Source organism: Telopea speciosissima, chromosome 3 (assembly GCF_018873765.1).
Source record: "Telopea speciosissima isolate NSW1024214 ecotype Mountain lineage chromosome 3, Tspe_v1, whole genome shotgun sequence".
In the NCBI taxonomy this organism is placed as follows: Eukaryota; Viridiplantae; Streptophyta; class Magnoliopsida; order Proteales; family Proteaceae; genus Telopea; species Telopea speciosissima.
In genome coordinates, this window is record NC_057918.1 from 11,143,922 (window position 1) to 11,170,645 (window position 26,724).

Genomic DNA, 26,724 nt, shown 5'->3' on the forward strand with positions numbered 1-26,724 from the left:
TACACGTACAAGGGCCAATGATAGCATGCATGTTCACATCTTAGTATTAGGATTTCCACTTTTCATGGTGGGGTGATCATTTTGGCCCCCCCTCTTTGTGTTTGGATGTGAGCCGTACATTTTCCTATGGAGAATTTTTATCCGAAAGTCCAAATCCTCTCCCCCATGAGATATTTTCACATGGGTAAGAGCCACTTATGTGGAATCTCCACCCATGTGAGACCTCCTCTTATCACAACTCAAATGGGGTAGATATTCCCATTTGGAGGGCTCTCACTCATGCGGGAGAGAATTTGACCTAAGGAATGGACAAGGATACCTAAGTACCCGTGTGAAATGAAATCTCCTACGTTAAGACAATTGCAGCACAATAAATACATGAAAGGGACTCATTTTTCCTATATAGGCTCAATTTAATTGCAAGGGAAATTAAAATTGTCAAATAAAAATTATAAAAAAAACTTTTGCAATCATTATCTCGAATGATTATATTACTAATTCAAAATCATTTCATATTTGATCATAAAAAATCATTTTACTTTACATTTCAAATCCTTTGGATTTGAAAAGTAAAATAAAAATTATGTTGGATATTGATTATCAAAGTTTTTTTTTTGGGTTTGAAAATTTTTGTGCCCTTCACTTTAATTTCCCTTGCAATCAAATGCAGCCTAAATATAATTCACAATTCTTTCCCTCCTTCAAATTAATTATTTTCACTTTTGATCTCATTTCCCTTCCCTCTTTTTCTATCTCTTTATTCCCTAATTTTGTTTAATCCTCATATTTACCTATTTTGTTTTAATGGACTAGATAAGCAAAATAATTATTTCAAATCATTTTTTTTGTGTGAATACTAACAACCTTAGTTAGTAAGTACGCGTATAATACACGTATTATACGCGTACCCGAATTTTTAAACGCATAATACTCCCGTCCCCGCACTTTCCCGTATTTTTATAAAAAAATGCGTTTTTTAATCGATCGCGTATTATACTCGTATAATTCGGGTATTATACGTTTTATACTTTTTAAATTTTACTCTAATGTTTTAAAAAAAAAAAAAAAAAAAAAAAACCCCCAAAGATTAGAATTTTTTCACGATTTCACTTTCTCTTCTTTTGTGATTTGCGTTTTCACTCCAAAGTCCAACCCTAGAAGGCAACAGCAGCGGCAGCCCCCCTCCATCTCCGTTCAACACCGCTATCGTCAAAGCTTCGACGGCAACAACATCGGCGCGGCGGCGGCGGCGGCAGCGGCGGCAGCAGCGGCAGCGCAGCGGACGGCAGCGGCGCGGCGGCGCGGCAAGGGCGAGCGATAGCGGCGGGCAGCGCGGCGGCGTTTCTCCTTGTTTATTTCTTCTTCCACTGTTGTTCTTCGGAAGAACTTCTTCCACTGTGGTTAGTATCCCTTTCTCTATTTCGTATTGTTTGCTAATCAAACGAAAAATCACAAGTTCCAACTGCATCTCCATGGAAAATAGAAACGGGAAACCTTTTTTATTTTCAGTTTCTCACCACAATCCACGTTCACCTATCCTCTGTTTCACTCTTATCTACAAGGATTAATTAATTTGGTAAACAGCAAGTTTCCCTATTTTTTTCCCTATTCTCATTTGTAGTTAATCACATAATTTTTCCTTTTTTTTTTTTAGCTTCAGTTGTTGTGTTCTCGTTTTAAGATGCCTTGCAGGTCTCCTTATTTCTGTTTTATTCTTATTCTCATTGTCTGAAATTGGAATTTTGTGGAAATCTAACCTCAACTTCACTTTTGGTTGAAAATTCTCACATTTTCCACTATGGTTCAACCAAAAAAAAAAAAAAAAACCTTCTCCACTATGGGGTGTGGGTCTCTCTCGTTTAGAGACTACTTTATTGATATTTTGATATTTTAAGTGCTAATCTTAGAGATGTAATATAAGATATTATATTATTGTGTTTATTTTAGTTTATAAAATCATGATATTATTTTGTTTATTAGGTGGTGAATGCATGTTATATAATGAATATATGCCCGTTTTTTTAAAAGTATTATTGCCGTCTATGCCGTATTATACACGTATTAAACGCGTATCGTATTATTACCGTATGCGTTTTATGAAGCCGAATTTTTAAAAAGTATTATTACCGTCTAGTCCGTTTAATTGCCGTACGTATCCGTTCCCGTTCAATTGCCGTTCCCGAACTTACTAACTAAGCTAACAACTCACATTTTATCGTAACATTGTTTTTTTTTATATGTTTTATTATGACAATATTGAAAGGTTACTGAGTGCCTTAAATTTCTTCCTAGCAAAAGTTTCACTTGTACAGTTGTCAAGGAAGGAATTCCTTTGATCATCAACCTAGTTGTACAACATGAAAGGGGGATCTTGCAATACCCTATTACTGATTATCAAATAATGGTTTGGATAGGACACTTATCAAATTCCATACTCAAATTCATTCACATATACTATGCATCCACATTATTTTGTATATATTCAGTTTTACACTTTTTTTCAATTATTTTTCCGAAGTTTTATCTTTCTAAAGGATTTGAAAGATTTAATTCACCATTTAGTCAGCTTTGTTTGGTTTTAAACTATGAGCAAAGTAACTTGGTGTTTACCTATCCGCAAATAGGTAAAAATATCCAAGATATTTTGAATGGCAATTTTAGAATATTATTTCAACACTTTATTTACTACAACGGAGGGAGATAGATATTTAGGTCTAGCAGTACCACCTACTAAATTTTTGCTTGTTTTGTTGTAAAATATTGAAAGCAACATCTACAAAATTAGTTAATAAATTGGTTGTTCAATATACCTATCTACTTTTGATATGCACACCTATTTTTTTCATTTATCAAGGGTGATATACAATGTCGACTAGTTTTTATTTTGTTTTAATGTATGTTTTATAATGCATTTAATTAGAGAACTAACATCAACTTTATGAAAAAATATAATTAAAAAACATGGGACATTGATTCTATCAATATCATAAAAATAAAATATGGTTTATATAATAATAATAATAATAATAATATGTATGTCATATTATTTGAAACTGACTTATATGAGCCTTACTATCAACTATACCCCTAATTTAAAAATAAATTATCAAGTGATCTTTTAATTCCTCAAGAGTTTTTTGATATCCTATTTTAATACAAATACTACTTAAATGTTTATTTTATACAAAATAACTTATATAAATAGCAAAATGACTTGTATACATAGAAGCTCATCTAGCATCTCAAAGTCAATTTGAGATTTACTAATAGAAAAAGGAGGATGGAGCCCATCTGTATGTCGAAATACATTCAACTTTCAGAAGATCTATTTAATATTTATTATTTGTGCTTTGATAAAATATGAATTATAAAAAGACATCAATTTTTAAAAAATTAGAAGAAAAGAAATGAATTTAATTGATAATAATAGTTGTACAAAATATATGAAGTATATAGTTACATACATAAAACATGTAAAAAACCTAATTACCACAAAAGGAGGGGAGACCTCTGCCCAAATCACAACTGAGCCCAAAAATGCAAACCAACAATGAAAATAATTTTATTGAGCTAAAGTGAAAGGATCACATGACTCAGACTGAATCACAAGAAACTCAAAAGAAACTCGAGAAATTAGAGAAAACAGAGTACCCATTTGGTAGGATTTTCATCTTTTTATTTTGAAGGGTTGAATTGAAGTGACACTAATCTATCAGAGTTGAATTGTATACTAATTTTTGTATTTTCCTATTTCCATGTAATGTAGAGAAATAAGATTAGGCAGAAACTTCCCAAATCAATAGATGATAATGCATGCAACATGTCTAAAATTTTTAAACACTAACAGAAGTATCACATGACAGATATTTGATCCACCCAAAAATAAATAAAAGTTATCCTTCTGATGAAAGTCTATTGGCTATTTTAATTTATAACATGACAACATTTTCCAATGATCAAATCGTTGTGGATATTATATCTCCGCCCCTCACCATTGTCTACTGATGTAGTCAGGTGTAAGTATGAGTCGATTTTGGCCAAAAAAAAAAATCATATAATAGAATAATATTTTATATAATTGTTTGACCAATCATATTGTATTTGAAAATATGGAACTAGTTGTGGGCCTTTCACCATTAAAAGTGCCCACATTATGAGAGAGAGAGAATGTAGACTCTACGCTGCGGATGTCGGCTCCCTTCTTCTAGAAGTAAAACTCCGAGATAAGGGTCAAATTTGCAAGGATTTTTAAAATCATAGGCTCAAAGCATGAAAAGGAGAGTAAGGGCACTTTAAGTATTACACTGTACATATTCTAGGACCACTGTATCACGACCGTTTCGTCCAGTGCCTTTCGCATGGCCTACGATCATGCCACAGATGGGGCTGAGGGGTAGCCGTGGCATGGGATGACGCATTGATTTGGTCCATGACAACTGGGCCACCAAAGGAAGTGAATTTAGATGCCTTATGAGTTATGTCATTATCTTTCATTGAGAAGCTAATATGAAAGGTTTGACTTGACCACCGAATATTGCTGGATAATAGACTCACGCTCTGACGTGGTTCATCGGTCACACTTCATTGTCAAACACCAATCATGCTTAATACCATCTTTTTCATTTTTGTTTGTTTGTTTACTAATGGCACTGAACTTTATTAATCAAAGAAAGGGAAAAAACTCCTCACTTGGAAAAAAGAACAATAGGATTTGAAAGCAAATAATGGGTTGGGAAGTCATACACGAGCCACTTTAGAGAGGCTTACTAAAATAATGTACGAACACCACCCACGGATGAATGGGATTCCATTCAGCGAGAATGGACGGGAAAGGGCGAGAATGGATATCGGGAGGGTATTTTAGAATATATTAAAACCCTAAGATGGTGGGTGAACAGTCCTCTATGCGTGGAGAAAAATTGTCTAAAAAAATATGAAAAAAAAGCTTTTTTTTGTGGGAGAGTGCTCCTTGCACCAGATAGAACGGATGAAATGACTACCTCACCCCCATGAATGATGATAACGATCGCCTTATTAATGCTGCCATGCACTCTTCCATTTGACCCGTGCACGTACAAGGACGACCATTCTCCTCCACACGCATAGGGACGACACTCCTCTAGAGAATTCTTGGCCAAAAAATGTACACAGATTTTCATCTGTTTTCAACAATTAGTGTGAACACATATTAAGAAATCCTATGAGTATGACCTTTCTGGTCCCAAAACCTTTTTGGGTTATATTTGACACAAAATTGCAGGAGGAAATAAAAATTTCCAAAAGTTTCAAAACATTGTTTAATTATTGGTGCTTGGTAGGCTTAGTAATAAGCTGCAAGATCTCTGCAGTATCTTCCAATTTTTTCGTGGGTCACATCTACTTTGTAGGAACCATTAAAAGTGCCTAGCTAGAAAGAAACTGTTTATACTTACTGTTTAGTAAATAAATGGGAAAAAGAAATGTTAACCGATGGCTGGGCGTGGTGTGTACTTGTAGGTGTCTAGACATACCTCAATGCGATAAGACTGACGTATCCCTTGGAAAAGGGAAAAGGATCAGAGGTACGCAGTCTTTTTGTAGTGTGCTGTGTCTGGGCATAGGTGTGTACTTGTAGGTGTCTAGACATACCTCAATGCGAAAAGACTGACGTATCCCTTGGAAAAGGGAAAAGGATCAGAGGTACGCAATCTTTTTGTAGTGTGCTATGTCTGGGCATAGGTGTGTACTTGTAGGTGTCTAGACATACCTCAATGCGAAAAGACTGACATATCCCTTGGAAAAGGGAAAAAGATCAAAGCTACGCAGTCTTTTTGTACTGTGCTGTGTCTGGGCATAGGTACATGCCAAGAACTGTTCTTTCTCCTAAATTAAGTGTTTATATTTTATGAGTACCTAAAACGAAAGTGGTCGGTTGCATAAATTGCATGAATAAGTTTTAAGGGAGAGGATTCCCTACACTTGTCGGACGAATGAAGAAACCTCCTTTGAAATCTAAAATAAAAGGAGATGCATTTAAGACATATCACCCCTCACATGGAGAATATGCGTAAAAGGTAGATGTGCAATTTCATTTTTAAAAGAGTGTTGGGTAAATCTTTTTCCCAAGCTTTAAGGTAAGTTTATTACATAAAAACTGGAATTCAGTTGGATACAATTCTTTTGGGGAGCAGTCCAACTAGAGGGCCCATATATTTTGACATGTTTAACCCAGCAAACAGGCCTGATTGGGGTAGCCCAACCTCAACATTGAGTTGGAATCGTTCACATTGGAATTAGCACAAACCAAAAAATAAGGTGCAACTTTCCTACCCAAAACAAATAATAATAATAATAAGGTGCGACTGTAGTAACCTAAAGGGCGGCGCCCTAACTCTGTCATTGCTTATGTGAAGATACTTTAAAGGAAAAACTACTATTTAAATCAGGAGCATGCTCGAGGGCCCGAGGCAAACTGATATTTTGATATGAGTTTTCTTCCTCATCGTTATGCCTAGTGAAGTATAACGTTTCATTATTTGCCATAGGATATCACATGAGTTAGTCAATGTTAAGGATGTCAATTGGTACGGTTTCAGGATATCAATATGGTTTTAGTATGATACACTGAACATATATCCTATACCAATGCCATACCAAATATTGATTCGGTACAAGTATCTTGTATCAATACTATACTGAATCGATTCGATATTATTTGGTTCATGTATTCGATACGATATGGTATATGTTCAGTATTATGTCAATATCAATATTATATTGAATATCGACTCAATACATGTATCTCATACCAATACCATACTGAATTTATTTGGTACGGTTTGATATAGATAATTCAGTATGAAAACTGTATCAATACACATTGATATCCTTAGCCAATGTGATAGAGGATCATATAAGCATCTCCTTGGTACAATTTCAAATTAAAATGAGTGGAGGAAGTAGCTAAAATTATAAAAGATGCCCTTTTGTATTTTATATTTATCTCAATTTGATGATATTTTTAGTAATTATACTAAACTTTGAATCAGAGTTTGAACAACTTTCTTTGCTTACATTGGATTAAAATTTGATCATGGAGATACTACATGTAGAGTCCTCTGTCAGATAGACTAACTCATGTATTGTTGAATAGCAAATAATAAATGAATGAAGCTTAACTCGTAATACAAATTCATGTATTTACAAAGAGGGAGGATGTTTCCTGCTTGGTATCGGAGACTACGTAGGCAAAGAAGAGCCTATGAACGCCTCCATACCGGTTCAATCAATAGTGTGCCAGAAAGATCATTTCATGAAAGGATGAAAGAAACACCTACATATGGCATATCAAGGGGGGAATCCGAACTGTAGAATGAAAAGAAGACACCCACATTGGTCAAGCGCGGTATGAGCAAGAGATGGGAGGGGCCACCTCTTTATGGAGTTTGAGCCCTGACCCATCTAGCACAGAAAATCATGCTTTAGTTGAGCTATCTATGACTTAATAATGGATGATTAGAATTTAACTCGTCGATCTCCAAAGAGCTCAGTACGCCCAGGGTATTGCCAGTTGTTGGGCTATGTCGCACACATCCTTAGGCATACGTCGAGTTGTGTGCGACACAGCTCAGCCGTTGGATATCCCTTGGGTGCACCTTGGGGGTTGGGTTCCTTGGAGACGATCCTGATCCGGAGGCAGTGCGGTAGTGTTAAGTGGAGATGTCGACACCTGACAGTTGCCGCATCTAACTGTCCGAACTCATTGATATGGACCGTATGGGGATAGACCCCAAGATGGTTTGAACTCATGACCTCTTAATTTAGGAGTTGGCCTTTTGCCAACTGAGCTGACCCTGAGGTGATTTTCTATAATTTTCTCCTATGTATTTTCAATCGTCAAGCTAGAGGGAGGCATATGTGTCAGTTTTACTATTTAGAAAGATAGAACACCATATGGAATGATCATTTGTCTAAATTTCGAGATTAGTTTCAATCATAGGACCCAATATCTATTCAACTTTTCCCTTAATTGTCCAAATCAATTGAATTGTGATGGAGGACAAACTGGTAGTGCAATAGAGCTAGCCCCCAAGAGGTTTTAGAGTTGAGACGTCTTGTCCTGTTAATAATGTCTTATGGCCTAGTGATTAAGGGGTTGAAACTTACCACATGAATCAAGAGGAAGGATTTAAAGATTGGAATTAGATACTGGTTTGAAATTTGTTGTACCTGATCCGATTTGGCCTGATCTTGACTGGTTTCCCCAAGCGTAGGCTGGTAATGGCCATTATTGACTGGATCGGTTATTGACAATCCTGGTCTGGTTTAATACTCTGGTTTGGTCTGGTCTGAAAAGCTCTGCTCTGCTCAAAGCCAAACACAATTAGAAAAAAGCATATGCTCCAAGGCGAAACCGAAGTTCTAAGCAATGATGCCGTTGAAGCGTGGACTGTCCGCGTCTTCCTAGCCAATAGAAAGGCAGAATTATGCATTCCAATCAATAAGACAGAGACACGTGTACAATTACCGTAGCTTTGGCGCGCCCAATATAATACCATCGTCCATCTGGAAGGAGGCAATGTCGTTGTTTCCTCGATTCGATTTGCCACTTTTTCCCTCCCCTTCTCTTCTTCCACATTCTTCCTCTCCTTCTCTCTTTCGTCTACCATTGTAGGTTCTCTGCTCAACATCTCATCTCATTGAAACCGCCGAGTCTGGTGCCGGATCTGTAGGTTCCGGCGAGGTTTCGGCAGGAATGGAGGGAAACAGCACCGGAGTTGGCCGCGTTTTCCTGCTCAGCTTCTGCGTCGCTGGAATTTGGTCAGCTTATATAACTCAAGGAGTTCTTCAGGAAACTTTGTGAGTCTACAGTGCTGTTGATTCATTTACATTGCTTTATTTCCTTTATTTGATCTATTCTTGGGACCTCTCAGATTTTACTCTCTTACCATATGAGTTTTCATTTTCATATGGATGACTAGGATAATTGGTGTTGTTGTTGAGGATAATTGATTCTGTCTCATCTAACAGCTAATCTTAGGAGATAATTAGGAGACAATTAGGGAGACAATTAGTCCCTAATTTTGGATGATTAGCCCTTGCAATATTTCTTAGGCATTGAAATTGCTTGCTCATCAAAGGGAATTTATCTTTCACAACGAAAGTATGTCTTGGATATGCTCAGTGATGGAATTAGGCCAGCCACAACCACAATGGGGCAAAATTTGCACTTAAGATACAAGTGATGATTTTTTATCTGATCCTCCAATATATCGTCACCTTGTCGGCCGTCTGATCTACCTTACAGTCACCCGCCCGGATATTACACACACAGTCAATATCCTCAGCCAATTTATGCATCAACCTAGACAACCACGTATGGATGCTGCACATCGGCTACTTTGGTTCTTAAAAGCCACACCAGGCAAGGGCATTTCATACTTTGCTACAACATTACTACAACTCAGTGGTTATTGTGACTTTGATTGGGCCACCTGTTCAAGCACCCGACGCTCCATGACAGGTTACTGCATTCTACTTAGCTTTAGTCCAATCTCTTGGAAGACAAAGAAACAATCTACTGTATCCCGCTCCTCAGCTGAGGCTGAATACAGGGCTAGGCCGTTGCTACATGTGAGATCACCTGGGTATCATACCTTTTCAAGGACTTGGGAATTGCACTACCGTCCCCAATACCACTGTTTTGTGATAATCAAGCTCCAATCCATATAGCATCCAATCCAGTTTTCTACGAACGAACAAAGCACATCGAAATCGATTGCCATGTTGTCCGTGAAAAATTGCAACAAGGTCTTCGACAACCAACAAAGATTCTTAGTGCCAATCAGCTGGCCGATTTGTTCACTAAGTCCCTTGGTAGCGAACAGTTTCATCATCTGAGTTCCAAGTTGGGTGTTTGTGACCTCCATGCTCCAACTTGAGGGGGAGTCTTACCATATGAGTTTTCATTTTCATATGGAAATTAGTGACTAATTGTCTCCCTAATTGTCTCCTAATTATCTCCTAAGATTAGCTGTTAGATAAGACAGAATCAATTATCCTAGTCAACCAATTATCCTAGTCATCCATATGAAAATGAAAACTCATATGGTAAGATACTCTCGTTAAAGCTCTTAGCTCTCCCTTTCTACCCGGCGAAACTAAATGGTTCGAATGAAATCCAATGAATAATTCTAATTTTTTTTAGGCTGTACACCTAATTTTCTGGGATTGTAGTTCAATCGGTCCCTCTTTTGACTGTTTCAGTTGGGAATGAGGCTCTGCGGGCTGACAGTGATGTCTTTTTCCTCTAATTTATCACCAAGAGAATGACGGTTTTGTGTAAAAATCGGTGGAAAGATCTAAAACTTGAAAAGCTTTAGGCACAAAGTTGGTTCTTCCAGAGCTATGGAACTGAAGTTATTGAAAAAAAGAATGTCATTGTTAAAATGATTTAATTCTTTTAATCAAAATTAGGGGCTTCGCGATGATTTTGGTTCTAGAAAATAGTGGTTACTTTTGTTACCAGATTTGCTTCAGAAAGGCATGCCAATTATATCGAATAATAGTTCTTCATATTGTTTTCCCCCTTTTAATGTTTTGCTTATTTTATGAAGTTAGAACTATTAGGTTAAGAGTTGCTTTCTGTGAGGTATTAGAATTCCTTACCGTGTTTAAGAGAGTTTAACTTTTCGGACACTAGAGGGTTCTCGTAGATTCATGGAAATTGTACCAAATTCTCAAAGGTTTTGTCTTGTTTTCAGGTCAACCAAGCGGTTTGGACCGGATGGGAAACGGTTTGAACATCTTTCATTTTTGAACCTGGCACAAAATGTAGTTTGTTTAATATGGTCATTTATGAGTAAGTTTTGATTTACTTCTTTGCTTTGTTTGTATCATTTCAGTTCTCATTTTATTCCTTTGCGTTGAGTCGTACTTGAATACCAGTTGGTATATCTTTCACTGTAGATGGAAGACAAGGCTACTTTTGTTCGAATGTGTAGTATTTTGACTGGTTCATTGCTTTTTCTACAGTGATTAAGCTCTGGTCTAGAAGCAGAGCTGGGGGTGCTCCCTGGTGGAGTTATTGGAGTGCAGGCATCACAAACACAGTTGGTCCGGCTATGGGAATTGAGGCTTTGAAGTACATTAGTTACCCAGCCCAGGCATGTGTTGTTCTCATTTTGATTTGATGATTGTATTTCACTGCTTTGGTGAATGTTGGCATGTCTGTTTATCTTGACTAAGTTGATGCTCCTTTAGTGATTTTTTCAGTTGTTAACTTTGAACTCATAACAATTGAAGTTTTGGCAGTCGAAAGGTTGTACATTTTCTTCTTCTTCTTTTTTTTTTTTTTGGGGCGGGGGGGTGGGGGTTGGACATGTTTCCCCAATTTTCGTATTTGAGGATCTGTGATTCATTGTGCCACTGGAAAGGAAATTTCAAATTGAAGAATGGTATGAACAGGAGCAGAGATAAATACAGGTTTTTGTGGGCCTTGGTGTTTGTAATTCAGTAGAATTGAAAGTTTATCTGGCTGCAGTGGTAGAACTGGATGGATCCTCTGTCAGGCTGGGTCAGCGCAAGCTATGCAGGATATCTAGTCAGAACCTGTGAAACCCTGCTGGTTCTTTCTAGAATACCATGACATTTGTAGTTGAACTGGGTAGAACTCCATCCTATGGATCAAACATATTATATTCCCACAGTGGGAGCCTGAAGTTTCAATTCTTATGGCGACCGTGCATAAAAATGTCTTCTGTATGTGTTGCATTAGAATCATGAGTGACAGTTCGGATTCCCCTCTTTTAATATCCTGCATTTAACTCCCATCAGTGTATAATTTGAAAGAGTTAGAACATGCGGCCAACATGTGGACAATTTCCTGTCATGAGTTATCCCCAATTCATTACAAGTATGGAAGCATCTCACCGCCATTTCAATCCTTGCTGTTAAGTATTGTTTATTGGGATTCTGTTCATTGAGTCCTTAACCTGCACCTGTTGCTGTGAATTCACCACCACGTTCTTGTGTCCAGATTCATAATTAAAGATATGTATGATGGTGTGGTGACTAGCGTAAAACTGTTGGGGGGTCGGGGTCAAGGCAGTGAATTCCTTGATGATTTGACTAGATACATACAAGATGAGGTCCCTTGGTGTGTGCTTTTTGCTTATGATATTGTGTTGTTGGATGAAACAAAAGCAGGGATTAACACCAAGTTGGAACTAGGAGAGTAACCTTGGAATAAAAAAGTCTTAAGATGAGTAGAACAAAGACGAGTACATGGTGTGTAACTTTAGCCACACTAGGATGGTTGTGAAGGTGGTCAATATTGATGAGAGGGAGATTCCTCAAAGTGAGTATTTTAGATATCTGGGCTCCGTCGTATATAAAGAACGCGATATAGACGATGATGTTTCTCAGAGAATTAAAATAGGATGGATGAAGTGGAGAGGTGCATCTGGAGTGTTGTGTGATCGGCGTATTCCTTTAAAGCTTAAAGGGAAATTTTATAGGATTGTCATATGACCGGCTATGATGTATGGTGCGGAATGTTGGGCAGTTAAGAAGCACCATATAGATAAACTAAGTGTAGCGGAGATGAGGATAAAGTAAGGAATAACCATATTAAAGCTGAGTTGGGAGTAGCTCTGACTCATGATAAGCTAAGAGAGAGTCGCCTAAGATGGCATGACTATGTTCAACGGAGGCCTTGGAATGTTCCAGTTCATAGGAGTATTTTATCAGATTGAAGGAACTAAAAGGGCCAGGGGCAGGCCTAAATTAACTTTAAGTGAAGTGGTGAGGGAAGACATGCATAGCTTAGGTCTCGTATCTAGTATGACTTCGAACAAAGTTGATTGGAGAGCAAGGATCCATGTAGCCGACCCCATTTAGTTGGGATAAGGCTATGTTGTTATTGTTGTTGTTGTGTCCAGATTCCATACATTATCTGCCCCATATCTGCAAATATTTGAAGTTTCTTTTATTTAGTCTACTTCATGGGAGACCAAACAGTCAAAATCTTGAAAGGAGATTGAAACTAACAATGCATTAAATTTAGACCCACCAAGAACCCGAATCATAAACACTATGAGTAAAAGGACAAATCAAGAATAAAGCATTAGAAACTTTGCAACCCCAAGTATTCGAGTAACCCCCCCCCCCCCCTCACCACCAAAAAAAATCAACAGTTGACCTTCTATTAATGGAAAAGGCTTAAGTAGGAAAGCAGTCAACAAAATGTTTCCAAAGAAAAATTTTAATCCTGTGAATGACTCTAGAGTTTCCAATGTGTTCCCCAAAGCCAGGAATTTGAAGAATCCATTCCTTGCATCCCTAGTGGTGGTACATTTAACAATATGTCAGCATTCTTGTAAGTGAAAAAACAAGTCTTAGTGAAAGGAGCCATAAATCAGCTTGAAACAATTTCTAGGTATTAACACTGGCAGAACCATTTTGGGAATGCTTGACCAGATGGAACATAGTGCTTTTGTAATTTCTTTGTTTTCATTGCCTTTTTGGTGGACTGATGTTTGAATGAATTAACACAAAAGATCCTTCAAGTGCTTGATGCTCTTTAGAAATGATGGTTGCATATTGGAGACTTAATCATGTCTCGCCTTGTCATCTATTCATGGTGTTCTTTGGAATATCCTTTATTTATTATGTCACTATTTCTTGTATAGAGCATAATCTCATGAATTACTGTAAATGTGAAATAACATGCTAATGCAAATCAATTAAGTCTTTTTATGCTAATGCTATTCTATAACTTGCAGGTCCTGGCAAAATCGTCAAAGATGATCCCAGGTGAGGGTTGTGTGTGTGTGTGTGCAGACCACTTGAATAGTATAGTTTCTAGAATATCATCATGATTGAAGTTGTAGTAGTTATGCTTGACCTAGTTTACTGAAATGTGAAATGTTTCTACTAGTCAATTAAAACCATATTTCCTGCAGTTCTTTATTGCTCTACAATGATGTAACCCTTTATGGCAAGCTCTACTGTAGTTTGACCTCTTATGGCCGTTAATTTATGAGGCCAAAAGACAAAAGAAGGATGTTGGGTTGTAAAGAAGTTTTCTGCTGCTCTAATAATGACCTTTGGGTAGTGTGAAGTGTGACTTCTTCAAGGCAATCTACTGTTCCAGGGAATGGAAGGTCTAGCTGGCAAAACAGAGAAGATCCTAGATGTGTTATTTCTGCAGTACTTTGTGCATTCTTAATGATCTTATGCAAATGGAGTAAATAGACTGAAGTAAGACCTGAAGACTTAAATCTTAAGACTGCCACTAATAATGTTTTTCAAGGGATTTCAGGTATAAAAGATCAAAGACAATTTGGGTTATTTGGTATTGAAAAATAAATTGAGAGTAATTAGTTTCCAAGTGAAGTTTTAAGAAGTAGAAAAATCAGGGTTTTTACAAATATATCAGGTAACATTTTGGTTTGTTCTCTGGTTGGTTGAATAAATGATAAAGGCATTTTGGTGGCTCTCTGATAAGGAACTTTTCTCTAAAATTAAGAATTAATTTAAAGAAACTTTAACCAGTAGAAGTATCGAACAACAAGAATGTATTGAACTATGAAATGGAATTGCATGGTATTACATTCCAACTAGCATTCTAAACCATAACTTGGATCTTCCTATTGATAAATTGATTCTATTAACAAACTAGTGGGAGCTAATACCAAGTTAAATTGCTGCACATTGATAAGTGAACCCTGATATCTGGACCTATGAAGAATTGTGGCATCAATTATGAAATTTGGATACTTTCACTTCTGATAAATCAAGGAAAACCATTTGTGTTCTGTGGTATACTTATCATTCAATCCTTTCAGCTAGTTATGAATGGTTTATATAGAGTTAGAATTTTTAATGTATTTTGCACTGGTAATCTTGTAAAGTAAATGATTCTGACATCCGTGTTCTGTGGTATGCTTATCATTCAATCCTTTCAGCTAGTTATGAATGGTTTATATTGAGTTAGAATTGTTAATGCATCTTGCATTGGTAATCTCGTAAAGTTAATGATTCTGACATCCATGCAGTGATGCTGATGGGAGCTCTGGTTTATGGTATTAAATACACATTTCCGGAGTATGTATGCACTTTCCTTGTAGCTGGAGGGGTATCAGCATTTGCACTATCAAAGGTGAAGAATTTTAACTGTTTAAGCCTTCTCTTGGTCTCGTGTTCATAAAGAAGCGGAAAAGTCTCTGCTTGCTTTGAACCTAGTTTAGCAAACTAATGGATATACCTATTTAATCCTTGGATCATACTTATCTTTTCTCTTGTCCATTTGGATTGATTGCAGACTAGTTCAAAGACCATAAGCAAGCTAGCTCAACCAAATGCCCCTCTTGGGTATGGGCTGTGTTTCCTGAACTTAGCTTTTGATGGGTTCACAAATGCTACTCAGGACTCCATAACAGCAAGGTATGTGGCAGTTATAAAGGGTTGATTGAGAGGTGACTGTCTGGTAGGGTGCTTAATTGCTTTGATATTATTGATCCCAGAGGGCGGGCCTTGGTGCAACGGTAAGGTTGCTCCATTGTGACCAAGTGCTCACGGGTTCGAGTTTGGAAACAGGCTCTTTGCGAAAGCAGGGGTAAGGCTGCGTACATTATGACCCTCCCCAGACCCCGCAGTGGCGGGAGCCTTGTGCACTGGGTATACCTTTTTTATACGATTTTTCTGATCTTCTCAGTTGGATAAAATGAATGCCATGATCTGGTCATTTTGGGTCTATGTAATGCCATAATGCTGTTCTCATCCCATTGTGAATTCTTTCTTCTCATGGTGGAACTGAGAAGGAAAAGAATCTGGGTATGATGTTCATTTTTGTCAATTGATCTTATAAATTAGAGATAAACAATGTTCAATATATGCAAAAACTATCCAGAAATAATACAGGCCCCAAAACTTGTACATCTTTGCTTGCGATTACGTGCTGCTTTTTTTTTTCCCTGGTGGTAAGAATCTCATCTCATTCCCCATCTTGGTAAATCTTAGATGCTTAATTGACATAAAATTCTGGCAATGCCTTTAAAGTCATACTGGTGGCTGCTATTCATTTTCTCTGCCGTTGTGACTCTCCAACTGACCTTACAAAACCATAACAATGTGGAACAGTCTATCTGATAAAATTATCATCTCGGTTCTGGAGTAAGTATCTAATGGAGTTTCACAAGAAAGAAAATTGTTGCACTAGCTAGCATCTTCATCCATATAGTACAATAAGGGGCTAAGGGCCCATGCATTTAAACAGTAGGACTTGCTTCATTTGCCTTGTGAGTGGAACATGACACCAGTGAGCTAGTTAGGTGAAAAGAGTTTTATTTTTTTGGTGTGTCTGTGTGTGTGTGGGGGGGGGGGGAGGTCAAGGCTACAAACACACATGTAGATTCCTCCCCCCCCCCCCTCCCAACCCAAAAAGTCTCCTGAATTTTAGCTGTTGGAACAACTGCTGTGGATCTTAGGGTCCCATGAACAATATTTATTTACAGAAGGGGAAAATAAATGAAAACAAGTTATGTAAAACTTAGCAGTTGTATGAATATTGAATACCTAAGAAGAGGTTTAATTTTGATATGCATTAATAGCATAATTTGATTCAAGTAGCACAAGTAATCTTATTATACCCAGGCAATATAATTTTACATTTCTATCCTTACCCTGTGTAAAATACTGAAAAAATTTGTTCTTTTATGATGAGAACTCATTCTTTCTGTCAATGCAATCGCCTGTCTGCATCCATCTACTCTTCTATATATGCGTAGAGAGCATCTAATATGCATATAAAGCATTTACCCCATTCTCTGGCTGAACCTCACTGCTTCCACTTGATAGGTATCCAAAAACAAGTGCTTGGGATATAATGTTGGGAATGAATCTATGGGGTACTATTTACAACATGATCTATATGTTTGGTTGGCCACATGGAAATGGATTTGAGACAGTCCAGTTCTGCAAGCAGCATCCGGAGGCAGCATGGGACATCTTTCTATTCTGTCTGTGTGGAGCAGTGGGCCAGAACTTCATCTTCCTGACTATAAGCCGCTTTGGCTCACTTGCGAACACCACCATCACCACTACTCGTAAGTTTGTGAGCATTGTGGTGTCTTCACTACTGAGTGGCAATCCCCTGTCAGCAAAACAATGGGGGAGTGTTTTCATGGTCTTCTCTGGGTTGTCGTACCAGATCTACCTCAAGTGGAAGAAGCTGCAGAGACAGCAGAAGAAAAAGGCCACATAAGGAGCGTATGTAATTTTTTTTTACCAACATAGTATTTAACTCTTTTCTTTTTCTCTTTCTCTGAAATAAGGCTTAACCCTTTGATTTTAGATAATTCAGGAGTGACATGAATGTACTTGAGTAGCAAAAATTTGTGTAAAATTGCATTTTTGACATGTGAACTTTCTTTTTTGTTTTGGGGGGAGGGGGGTGGGGGTGAATGAAACCCCCAAATACAGAGACTATAGAGAGCCTTTCTTTCAAGGAACACTATTGACATGTGAACTTCATGTTTTGTATACACATTTATGATTTAAAGAAAAAAAAAAACTCAGAACACGTCTAATGATCCATCATCAAATGTCAAAAGCTTGGAAACTGATTTTTGCAGGCTCAAAGAGCACACTTCATTATGTATTTTGCGTGTAATCCAAATGGACCATAATCCACACGTAGCCGTGGACATTCCAGACCAGGACGGCAGGCAAAATTGACACCAAAATAGGTGGTGGTGTTGTGTGTCCAATGTCCATGTCCTTTATATTATTGTACAGTACACAAGTCATGTCCACCTTTACATTCCAATCGGACAGAGCCTTGAAATGCAGGTCGGTAGATGCTGGATTCAATTCAAGGGCATTGGTAATTTGATGCTGGATTCTATTCCATTTGAAATTGATGAATGGGCCTCGACCCCATGCCCCATGGAGACTATTGTGCTTTGGGCTAGCAAGAGCACTGTCCAACCTGCAAGATAGCCTAATCCAACAAGTGCTTGACTTGGTTCCATCTGTGATGAGTGCGGCTATCAATTTACCAGGTCTCCTTGCCCTGTTAAGGAGGATAACCACACCATGGGCCCTTAAAACACTCCAGTGGTCACCAATCCACCAGCCAATTTGGTTGGGATCGCTGGAAGATAGGAATGAGGATTGAAGTGTTCCTTCTATGGTCTGCCCTGAGTGAGAACTCCAAGTAGAGTATGGGTTAATTTCATGTCATTGATTTTTTTTTTTTGGGTGAATTTAATGTCATTGATTGTACTATCATGGATTTAGATTTACTTCACCGATACCAATATCAATATTTATAGGCTGTAACAACCGTATGATCAAGTTGTATATATGATCAAGTTTTATGAATCAATAGCGGTCAGGTCGGGTTGCTCAGCTATTGATTCATAAAACTATGTTTAGGCCTTGGGCTGAGCCCGGCCCACCCCAGCCCGACTCTGTCTTCTTCTTTATTCTTTCTCCTCCTCTTCTTCTTCACCCCAGCCTAGTCCAACCCCTACACCTCCTTTCCCCCAGCCTGGCTCAACCCCTGCAACTCCCTTCCCTCTCTCCATGGTCAGGGTCAATTAGGGTCAGCCCGACCTGACCCTGAGGGCCGGGCCTGGACTCAGGGTTGGGTTGTGGTTTTAAAAAATCCAACCCATCTCAACCCAACCCGACCCGATTACAGCCCTATAACCTCTTGTGCATTTCTGCATATACGTTTTATCTGTACGATATATCTTAGAGACCAACAACGGATTGTGATTCTCTACGGCGCGCTGCCCATAGAGGCCAGAGCAGCGCACTAATGAGGCGACGCGCAATAACCGCCTTACCCCCACTCGGACAAGACGTTCAGGCAAGGGTAAGGCGGTCATTGCACCATGCCTCATCAGTGCATCGCTCTGGCCGCTACGGGCAGATGCGCCGTAGAAGATCCGGATTGGACCAACAACAGCTGTCCTTTTTGCTTCCAGCCTATATTCAGGTGAACGTATGTCTAGAGGATCCATTCTCGAGGAGAAAAAATCAATCATGTTAAAGCCAACGTCAACTGGTGAAGTGGTTGCAAAGATTGATCTTTTTCACCTTCCCGGAGAAACTTTAACCCGGGAATGCACTTTATTTTGTCTTGGCTTCCCTCCCGAACTCCACTATTAAAAATGAAGGAATCACGAACTTTTCACCGAAAGCTTTTGCATTCTTCATAATTACGCTTGTCGCCTCCCTTCCTTCGATGATCGAACCTTAAATGGAATGGCAGATTTCTCAGAACCCTCACCTCCATTAACAATTCACAGGAAGAAAACACAGCAGGAAGGGAGGGGGAGAGAATGTGGGAAGACAGAGCGTCCTCCCAAGCAGACCAGCAAAGCAACTGTACGTAAGTAAACCCACCTTTCGCTTCTCTGTCTCCGATTTGTTCTTTCTTTGACTTCAAAAGAAAGAAATTCATGACATATTGCTGATGGGATTTCTTCTTTTAATCAATTTATGTTGAGATTTTTGTTTCATTCATGTTACTTCATGACTTCTCTCAATTTTTCTTCCTTCAATTTTCTTTTTTTGCTTCATAATTTGTTTTCCCCTGATGCAAATAGAACCCAGGAAAAGAAGATAGATGACAAAAAGAACATTTGTACACACCAAGCCCATCAAACATTATGATCTCAATCTCAGAAAGTTACATTCAATACTTACATCCATTAGGAAAACCAAAAATGAAAAATGAGAAGATTTTAAAAAATACAACTCTTATTCTATACTCTATCCACACCAAAATCAAATCAATAGGTATCCAATCAAATGGTTGATCCTCCTTAGCTTTTCTTTGCTTTTTGTAATTTCCCTGTGAAAAGGTACTAGGGTTCACTGCAGATTATGTACAAATGACAAATCAAAGACCAAAAACTGGACCTGAAAATAAAGAACCGGTCACATACTATGAGAAGGAAGAAGGGAAAAATGGAAACTGAACAAGGCGAAGTTCAATGCGAGTATTGTAACTCTGCTAATGTCGGAAACAGAATGCAGACCTGTAACATTGACCAGGTATTGTAGACTGCTTAGAGGATGTTCTAAAACAGTCTTAAGAGACTTTTGAAGTGTATGGAAATTGAAATAGAGGGGAGAAGACTGAAGACAAAACCTAATGACATGCAAAAATTTTGAGGATAGTCTAGGGGACAAATTCACTAGGTATAAAATTTGGAGCAGGGGTTATTTAGAGACTATGGAGGAGTGCCCTTCTGCAAGGGGGTGGTTGGGAAGGGTTGGTGCTTGGGTGAGGAGTTGGGGAACCCAAACCAAGTGTCTTCAGTAGAAAGTTCCTCTCCTGCATGATGCATTCCAATCAATAGTCAGTCTCGCATCAAAACTAATATTGGATGGAAAAATTTTAACCTTGAAATTCCAATTATTTTCAGTGTTTCAAAGGCAAAGCAGTGAAGTGAGGTGGTAGAATCTCAAAAACGTTAGCGAAGTAGAGGGAGAAGTACAGAGCAAGATGTAAGGTTTGAAACCTTCAACATCTATCAAAGAAAGAATAGGAAGGGAGGAAGTTGTTCAAGAACCTCTCTTTATTTTTCCTGTTGAAATACTACGCAGTTTAACATAATAACTGGTCTTGATTTAAATGGATTAACAAGAATATATTTTAACTTCTAGTTCTCTGATAATTTTATTTTGAATTATGTCTATGGTGCATGCCTCAAAAACATTGGGTGACTCATGGTTCAGTCAGCTGAGTCATGCACCTCATGTGCACTCTCTACTTTGAAGCTTGTGGTTGAACAGATCTGATCCTCTAAAGTTCTGCTCAAGGCAGAAGCCCTCAGCTGTCTTTTAGGGGATGAATCTTGCTTTAATAGTCTGCCAAGTATTAGTGATTTAATTTATTTTTCTTCCCATGCTAAGCTTCAGTGGCAGGCAAGGTTCTTTCAGATCCTTTTATATCTCACCATCTTATCTCTACAGCCAATAGGCAGCTTAAAACTTAGTCTGTAAAACCAGAACTGGATCAGTTCTACTTGGTCCAAGTACCTAGTTCACACCTTGACTTGAAGAAGACAAAAGCTCAGTAGAAAAAACTGCTGACGCAGTGGTATCAGTGCATAATATTGTCCATAGAAGTAGTAACTACTCTCCTCAAGTCAGCCAAGTCAAAATGGTAAACTGAAAAATAGGAAAACCACTTCTAGTGGAGGTTATGCTTTCTAAAATATTTAACTATATTTCTGGGGATTCTATGCAGTTTGTTTCTCCTGTCCAGTCTCCTAGCCTGCATTTAAGTTTCATAACATGGAGATGCATGGGTTGTTTGGCCATATTATTATAAAAGCAGACTATACATTCCTTATCTTTTTCTCCTCCCTGTTTTTTTTTTTTTTTTTTGGTTTTTTTATTCTATTAAGGGGGTGGGAATTGGAACATGGACCTAATTTTGTAAATATTTTATTACAGGCCTTAACCCTGGAAAGCTGATAGCATGATGATTAGAAGACTTGGTATCCAAAACAACTTACACTTTCTGAGAATTTGGGGCTTGGGATCTCTGCTGCCAATGATCGGAATAATGGGGTTACTTGAACAGGGGAACTGAACTCTGTGTTTGGCAATACTGGTAAAACTCCATTTTCCTTTGATCCTTCATGAGAAAGGAAGATTTCTGCTGCAATGGAATAAATTCTTAATTTTTCTGTAGCAACAAACAAGGAAACCTCTTCTGAAATCCAGTAGAGGATCAGAAAAATAAACAAAATTTATAAGTATTACCTTCAGTACTGATTGTAGAAATCCCATCATCGCAACCACTAAGATCATTCTGTGCTTCTCTTGTATGAGGTAACTGTGGCTCAACAATATTATCCTGGTGCAGTGAACATACTTCAGCTTGATGTTGTTCAGTTTTATCATCTGCTGCATGGGACCGGAGAGTTGATCCTGTGCTGTACTCAGAGCTGCCTGGAGACTCTTCATATAAATCAGGTTGCCTACACGGATAAAACTACCATCAGTTAGACCCATATGTTGTCAAAAGCTACTTAAATCAGAATATTGTATACAATTACTACCTCCATGATTGTTGACTTCCCATATTTCCACTTGCTAAATCCTCTACCAAGTCTTCGTAATCTTCAGGTAGAAAATCCATTTCAGAGATTCTGTATCTTAGCAGATCACCATCTTTGCTTTCATTTAAGAAATCTTGGAGTTCCTGAAAGGTCAACTTGATGATATTAGGGAACTAACCATATTCTGGTTCTATCTTAGTGATGTTACTACTGGACAATGTATAACTGAGATACTTGTTTGGCAAACCCTGAGAACACTGTACTAACAGCCTATCAACACATATTTGTAGCTTGAAGATTTCACAACCAGGCAACCGAAATAAATGATCATTACCACTTTTTTGCAGTTTTCTCTGAATGTTGAAGTTATATGAGGGTGCAAAGAAATGTCTCAGGTATGAAGATTAGAGCCATCTTAGCAGGTTTATTTTTAAGTGTCTAAATGGAATAATTGGATTGCATGTTGGGGTGAGGGTGGCAAAAGTTCTGACAGTTGGACTGGGTGCTGGGCTGGGGATGGCAAAAATTCTGACCAGGGATGGCAACAGAGTAGGCAAGGCAGAGTTTATCTCATAATGGATCCAAACCCATTCAAAACATTGCTCAACCTGGACCCGCCCTTCCCCACAAAACATAAATGGGGCTTACTCCATTCCAAGGCAACTGGGGTAGGGACCCTTGCAGGCTGAAGCAAGGGCAGGGTGGACAAGGCCCCAAGGTTTTTTAAAACCTGGACCAAACTCTAACTCAGTGTTGATCATAATAGACAAGACCCATTAAGGGTGGTCTGGGACAGCGTTGGGCAGGGTGGGCAAGGCCCCAAGGTTTTTTAAAACCTGGACCAAACTCTAACCCAGTATTGGTCATAATAGACAAGACCCATTGGGGGTGGGCTGGGACAGCATTCTTGTTTAATCTTCCCATTACCATCCCTGATTCTGACTAATCGGGGTCCAGGTCGGATGATGTGTCATATCTGGCTTGTTGCTTATTTGTTCGATCTTGACAGAGTTCGGAAAAAAAGAAAAAAAAAACGTTTTTTGGTTCTAATCTTGAAGATTTGAACTCACAATCTAGTGGTCAAATGACAAAACCTTTATCAAGTTAATACACATACTTTATAGTGCCCCCCAAAAATCATACTTTAGTTTAAATAATCCTATTATCAATCGTATGTTAATAATTTAATTACAGAAAAACCAAAACAATATATTAAAATTGTCAACATAAATCTGACCTGGTTTATTTGGAGTAAGATATTTTTCTAAACCTGGTTTACTTGCATTGGACAGAACTGATCAAATGGTTCAGTCAAAATTTTGTTGCCACAAGGTTTTTCTTTTTCATTTTTTTTTTCCTTAGCCACCCCTAGGCTGGACTACATTGAAGTTCTTGGTTGATGGACTACCAGGCTCAGCGGTCCTGTTCATTTATCTTGGACTTTGGCAGTCAGATTGTTTGGACTGTTGACCTCTAGGCTCAAGTGGCCCAAGGCCTGGTCAGTCTTTGGAAATATTGATCTTTAGGCCATAGGATTTCCTGGGAAGGGTCATCGTTGGAGATACATGATGCATGGGTATTAGATGTGATGGTGGACTGTTGATAGACCATTACTAAGAATTACATCTAGTATCTCTGCTTGAAAATTTGAGCAAATATGATTATTTTCCTCACCTTCCAGGCATTTTCAAGACTCTGATTGGTGTCATCTGTATTAACTTTCAGTGCAAGTGAGCTGAGCAGTTCTGCTTGCTGCATCAAAGCAGTGATCTTTGGATCATCCCTTCTAAGAAATGTTACTTGGCCCTTGTCATCTGCACCTACTTTTGATCAGCAGGGAAAATTGGTGTTAACTTCTCTTGAAAGAAATGGTGTTCTATTAAGAAGAAAAAGATGACAAGGAAAAGGGAGAATGGAGAAAAATAACAAAACTGCAATAGGGAAACTTTGACCAACATTCTGTTGGTCAGCGTAACATAAATTCTGCTGTTCCTATCAATGTTAACCAGATATGGCAAGATCATGGTTTAACATTTTACTTTGAGAGCATTACTATCCAGGGAAAGACATGTTCATTACTGAATTTTATTTTTCTTTTCTACTACATAAACAAATGTCCAGGAGATGGTTTACCATCATTAGAGGCTGCTTTGATGTTGTTGCTGACATGTTGCTGTGCTGACAAGTTGCCAATGTTGTGGAGGTTTTGAACCAATACTGCAAAGGGCGGTCTCAGCTGGTGATTCTCAACGCATTGCCTTAGAGATCCTTCTTTGGTGTTTTCTGTGAGATTCAAGATTTGGGTCCTACATCACAACTTTTAAGTGTTATATGTAAAGCATTATATCTTGTTGCCATATATTGGGAAAATTGTGTCGCTATTATACCTCATTTTCTTAAGAGGTGGTGTAGATTCAGAAGATCCGTTCATTATAAACCCATTTTGATCTATAACTCTCTTGTTGTTTGGGTTTATGCATGAAGTGTTATTCTCCTTTGATAAGGCTTCACGTTTTGCTCTTTTCTTGCACAAGGTGGAGAATCGGTTTTTCACTGCATTATCCGTTCTGCATTAGCAGAGAAACAGTCAGTCATCGAATGCTTTTAGTGCTGAAGGTAACATGTGGGAATTTATTTGAGAAACAAATAAATCAGGCAAATATTGAATATTACAATGGGTGCTTATTTACCTTCCTGAAACCACCTTGGATATTTCAGTCCATCTATTACCGAATATCTTCTGAGCCTGCAGATCATGTCTGGGCAATGAGATCACAACCACGTTTAATGGCTTAGAGGCTATATGTGGAACAGTCAGTAGAAGGTACAGAGCAATCTGAAACTGGTTATGTTACTTTGGATCACAAATTTTTTTTTCAAAACTAATATTACTGGAGGAGTGACCAAAAAGTGAAAACACTTCGACCCATGAAACAGAACAAAAATGCAATAAAAAAGAGTGGATTAATTTCAATCCAAACAAAGTGCTTGATGCAAAAACTATTCATATGGACACACGTTTAAGCATCACCTAAGTTGACATTATCCTGTAGAATAAGATATCTTATCTCAGAAGAGGAGAATCGAACTCTGGAGTTGTGAATTCACAGAAATAAGGTATTTTTTTGAAGAGCCCTGATATTAGTGGCATGTACAGAAGTTCCTATTGCAATGCTTAGAACATCAATTACCTCACATAAGATCATGTCTTCTTCCGGTGACCATCCTCCTTTCTTGCAGTCTGTATTCAAGTAAGTGTACCATCTGCGGTTTATATACGAATCAGTATAACCAATCACAGTAAATGGGGAGGAAAACCAAACAACTGTAGAAAGTAAAATGAAAATATTTATGAAAGAACAACCTTCTTCTGCACTGCCTGGTTGTTTTATCCTTGAATTTAGCAGCAATAATCGTCCAGCTGCACGCAAGAATGTGATCACCAAAGATTTGAGATTGAATATCCCAGAAACAGAGACGAGGGAGATGAAGAAAAACTCTTACTTTTCAGTTCCATGGTGACTAATCTGCTCCCGAAGAATATCATCCTCCTGCATTTCAAATAATCCATTTTAGTTATAGAATGGGCCGAGAAGAACACACTAGAAGGATAGTGCTCGAGTAAATGAAAACGAAAACAAAAACAAAAACGAATTGAAACAGAGGAAGTAAGATGGAACCTCTTGGGTCCAGGTAACGATGTGACGCTCCTTCTGCTTGGTTGTAGCTTCAGGTTTGGGAGCTTCAAGGAGCTTCATATTCCTCATGGCTTCTCTGTTTGTCTTTCCACGTTCCTCCACCCTTTATCAAGACCAACCCGCATGTTAAAGCGGAGGCTTTTTCGATGATATTAAAAAAAAAGGGAAAAGGGATCGAAAGGGTTCGCCTCCGATTGTCTTTACACGGAACTGTTCCTTTCAAAACGGGAACAATAGCTCCAACAAAGTTCTCAAGCACTCGGGTTACGACACTGAAATGCCTAGGATTCTAACTTTCCAATCACCTTTGATCTCAATATCCCTAAAAAATTGTGAAAATCATGGCAATCAAACCAATCTTGACATTCTTATAGCAAATATTGTTGATAAAATGTCATCGAGTGCCTACTTTCAGCTTGCTCTGAAAATCTTTTCCTCTACAAATAAAAAAAAAAAAAGAAGCAGAAGAAATTCACAATTGTGACACACCGTATTACCAGAGAGAGACCTACGAGTAGTAGAAGATGGGAAAAGTATCTAATACTGAATTGGGTTTAAAGAACAACTTGAAAATCATTCTTAATGGATCGAAAACAGAGGAATTTCTACTTTGAAATTTGAATGCCTAAAATCACAAGGAAGTGTCCCCACACTAATGTCCGTAGATCCATTCGTAAGTGCTCTGAATAGGGTATTTAATTTGGAAACTTGAGGCCTACCTACGTATCCAAATCCGGAAACGCAGTTGATCTGAGAAAATCGAGCTGGGAAACCAATGCCACAGAAGCTGAAGAGCTTAATACGAATCAATTGCTTTGAGTTACAGACAAAAAGAGAGGATTTTGCACAGAAGATAGTATAAATTAATAATAGGGATCTCAGATTTCGAGATGTAGAGAGAGATTGATCAATCGAAGTGATTTTTATTTTTCCTTTTTATTTCTTTCTTTTTT

At 38.2% G+C, this 26,724-nt stretch overlaps 2 protein-coding genes and 1 long non-coding RNA gene across 5 annotated transcripts; 2 read left to right on the plus strand and 1 right to left on the minus strand.

Moving 5' to 3' along the window:
* The first annotated feature begins 8,559 nt into the window (after positions 1-8,559).
* On the plus strand, positions 8,560-17,408 carry LOC122654590 (UDP-galactose/UDP-glucose transporter 3-like). The gene is made up of 8 exons (XM_043848753.1): positions 8,560-8,838; positions 10,743-10,840; positions 11,014-11,144; positions 13,764-13,794; positions 15,039-15,142; positions 15,305-15,426; positions 16,840-17,264; positions 17,362-17,408. Exons 1-7 carry the CDS (start codon positions 8,735-8,737, stop codon positions 17,243-17,245), a joined length of 996 nt encoding a protein of 331 aa, XP_043704688.1. The 5' UTR covers positions 8,560-8,734; the 3' UTR covers positions 17,246-17,264; positions 17,362-17,408.
* Positions 17,409-19,014: 1,606 nt separating this feature from the next.
* LOC122654593 lies at positions 19,015-24,576 on the plus strand. The gene is made up of 4 exons (XR_006331934.1): positions 19,015-19,380; positions 21,878-21,987; positions 22,421-22,468; positions 23,799-24,576. It is a non-coding gene; the product is annotated as an uncharacterized LOC122654593 (long non-coding RNA).
* LOC122654581 (transcription factor MYB88) lies at positions 19,842-26,197 on the minus strand. 3 transcript variants are annotated; one of them, XM_043848741.1, is made up of 12 exons: positions 25,754-26,197; positions 25,578-25,624; positions 25,438-25,494; positions 25,265-25,337; positions 24,764-24,819; positions 24,461-24,640; positions 24,207-24,379; positions 23,748-23,893; positions 22,074-22,216; positions 21,775-21,992; positions 21,525-21,670; positions 19,842-20,335 (listed from the first exon to the last, which is right to left on the minus strand). In XM_043848741.1, exons 1-12 carry the CDS (start codon positions 25,838-25,840, stop codon positions 20,225-20,227), a joined length of 1,437 nt encoding a protein of 478 aa, XP_043704676.1. In that variant the 5' UTR covers positions 25,841-26,197; the 3' UTR covers positions 19,842-20,224. The 3 variants fall into 3 exon arrangements, with proteins under 3 accessions (XP_043704676.1, XP_043704677.1, XP_043704675.1); XM_043848742.1 differs by having other exon boundaries at positions 21,525-21,667; positions 23,748-23,896; XM_043848740.1 differs by having other exon boundaries at positions 23,748-23,896.
* Between the last annotated feature and the right edge of the window lie 527 nt (positions 26,198-26,724).

Excerpts from the sequence above, each read along its gene's own strand:
- LOC122654590 (XM_043848753.1), top strand. The coding sequence starts at position 8,735 with ATGGAGGGAAACAGCACCGGAGTTGGCCGCGTTTTCCTGCTCAGCTTC. Across the intron at positions 10,841-11,013 it reads TTTAATATGGTCATTTATGA|TGATTAAGCTCTGGTCTAGA; the intron begins GTAAGTTTTGAT and ends CTTTTTCTACAG. Across the intron at positions 15,143-15,304 it reads CAGCATTTGCACTATCAAAG|ACTAGTTCAAAGACCATAAG; the intron begins GTGAAGAATTTT and ends GATTGATTGCAG.
- LOC122654581 (XM_043848740.1), bottom strand. The coding sequence starts at position 25,840 with ATGAGGAATATGAAGCTCCTTGAAGCTCCCAAACCTGAAGCTACAACC. Across the intron at positions 24,380-24,460 it reads CCACCTCTTAAGAAAATGAG|GACCCAAATCTTGAATCTCA; the intron begins GTATAATAGCGA and ends GTTGTGATGTAG. Across the intron at positions 22,217-23,747 it reads GTCTTGAAAATGCCTGGAAG|GAACTCCAAGATTTCTTAAA; the intron begins GTGAGGAAAATA and ends TTGACCTTTCAG.